Here is a 1,376-nt window from a genome sequence, read left to right on the forward strand (position 1 = left end):
TTTCTGATAATGGCCTACAGTTTTCCGTGCGCAGGAGTTGTCCATTGACACCTCGATGCCTGTGGCATCCGATGCACGTACAGCCCGCCATATCATCCAGAATCCAACGGGGCCTTCGAAAGGTTGGTGCAACTGTTAAGAGGAGCCTTCGCAAGCAGTTGATGCACGACAACAAGAGAGGTAACTTCAGACCAATGCGGTCGAGACTGGACGATTTCTTGCTGGCGTATCGGACAACACTAAACACGACAACAGGCAAGTGTCAGGCCGAACTGTTTCTGAAACAAATGCCGCGGACGAAACTGTCATTACTGAGGCCATCGTTTCGGGATGACATGCAGACCAAGCAAGAAGTGGTAAAACGGCAGCATGACTGACGGAGATCGACTTTCCGTTCATTCAGGGAAGGATACTGGGTATACGTGAACACGGTCAGGCAAGAGAAGGTTTCATGGACGGAAGGGCGTGTAGTGCAGCTAGTCAGCCCTGTGACCTACCTGGTAGAAACTCGGAACACAGTTCGGCACGTTGATGTTGAACATTTGCGCTCGCGCAGTTGTTTCCAACATGCAGGATTTGATGTCGGGGCAGAGGCCTCGAGACGACCCGGGACCGAGGACTTTGTACGTCATCGGGAGGCCCACACCGCACCCCAGCAGGCGCATCATGAGGCGGACATGGCATTACCTCCCCTCCCGGATGGCGCAACAACCCTGGACCCGCCACCACCAGACGGGTAGGAATTGTAACTGCCCGCTGCGGACAACGAACATCCTCAGACGTAAGCTGAAGCATCTTCCGTCTCCCCGCCGACCCTGTGCAGAAGCCAGCGTGCCCGCAAAACACGAGACCAATATGCCTCTCGCCATTTCCGTCACTGAAGCCAATTAATAAAGAATAAAGACATCTGGGGGGGGGGGGGGGGGGAGGAATGGGATAACGTCAAGCGCTGACGCGCGACTGCGGTATCACGTGCACTGATATCAGCAGCGGATAAGCAACCGCTGTTTATAAAAGCGCGTCAAACGAATAAATGCATACACCTTGTTTTGCACCTGCCACTGCTGTTTCTTTGAGTACGGCTGCTCGCCCACTCGGCTGCCGCACGCTACTACACCTTTGTTTTATAGATTGAACGTTTTGCCGTACTTTATGATACACAAATGAATAATTGCCACGTGTGTTCTCAATATAGTGAAAAACAACCTGCCTTTTCATATTTCTATATTTTACACATGCTCTCGTGCGACCAGAAATCAAGCGTATGGAAATTTTAATTTTCTTCCACCTGAGAATATCTGCGGTCAACGCTTGCTACCGTTAACAGAGTCTAATATTTGGAATGAACTACCCGCAGAAATAAAACAAGCAAACAA

At 50.9% G+C, this 1,376-nt stretch overlaps 1 protein-coding gene across 1 annotated transcript in view; it reads left to right on the forward strand.

Moving 5' to 3' along the window:
• LOC125947196 (piggyBac transposable element-derived protein 4-like) overlaps positions 1 to 740 on the forward strand; it is a 3,131-nt gene extending 2,391 nt beyond the window's left edge. The window contains exon 3 of the mRNA XM_049671594.1: positions 574 to 740. Within this exon, the coding sequence (XP_049527551.1) occupies positions 574 to 740 (167 nt within the window). The remainder of the gene's footprint in view (positions 1 to 573) is intronic.
• The last annotated feature ends 636 nt before the right edge of the window (positions 741 to 1,376 follow it).

Source organism: Dermacentor silvarum, chromosome 7, assembly GCF_013339745.2.
Source record: "Dermacentor silvarum isolate Dsil-2018 chromosome 7, BIME_Dsil_1.4, whole genome shotgun sequence".
NCBI lineage: Eukaryota > Metazoa > Arthropoda > Arachnida > Ixodida > Ixodidae > Dermacentor > Dermacentor silvarum.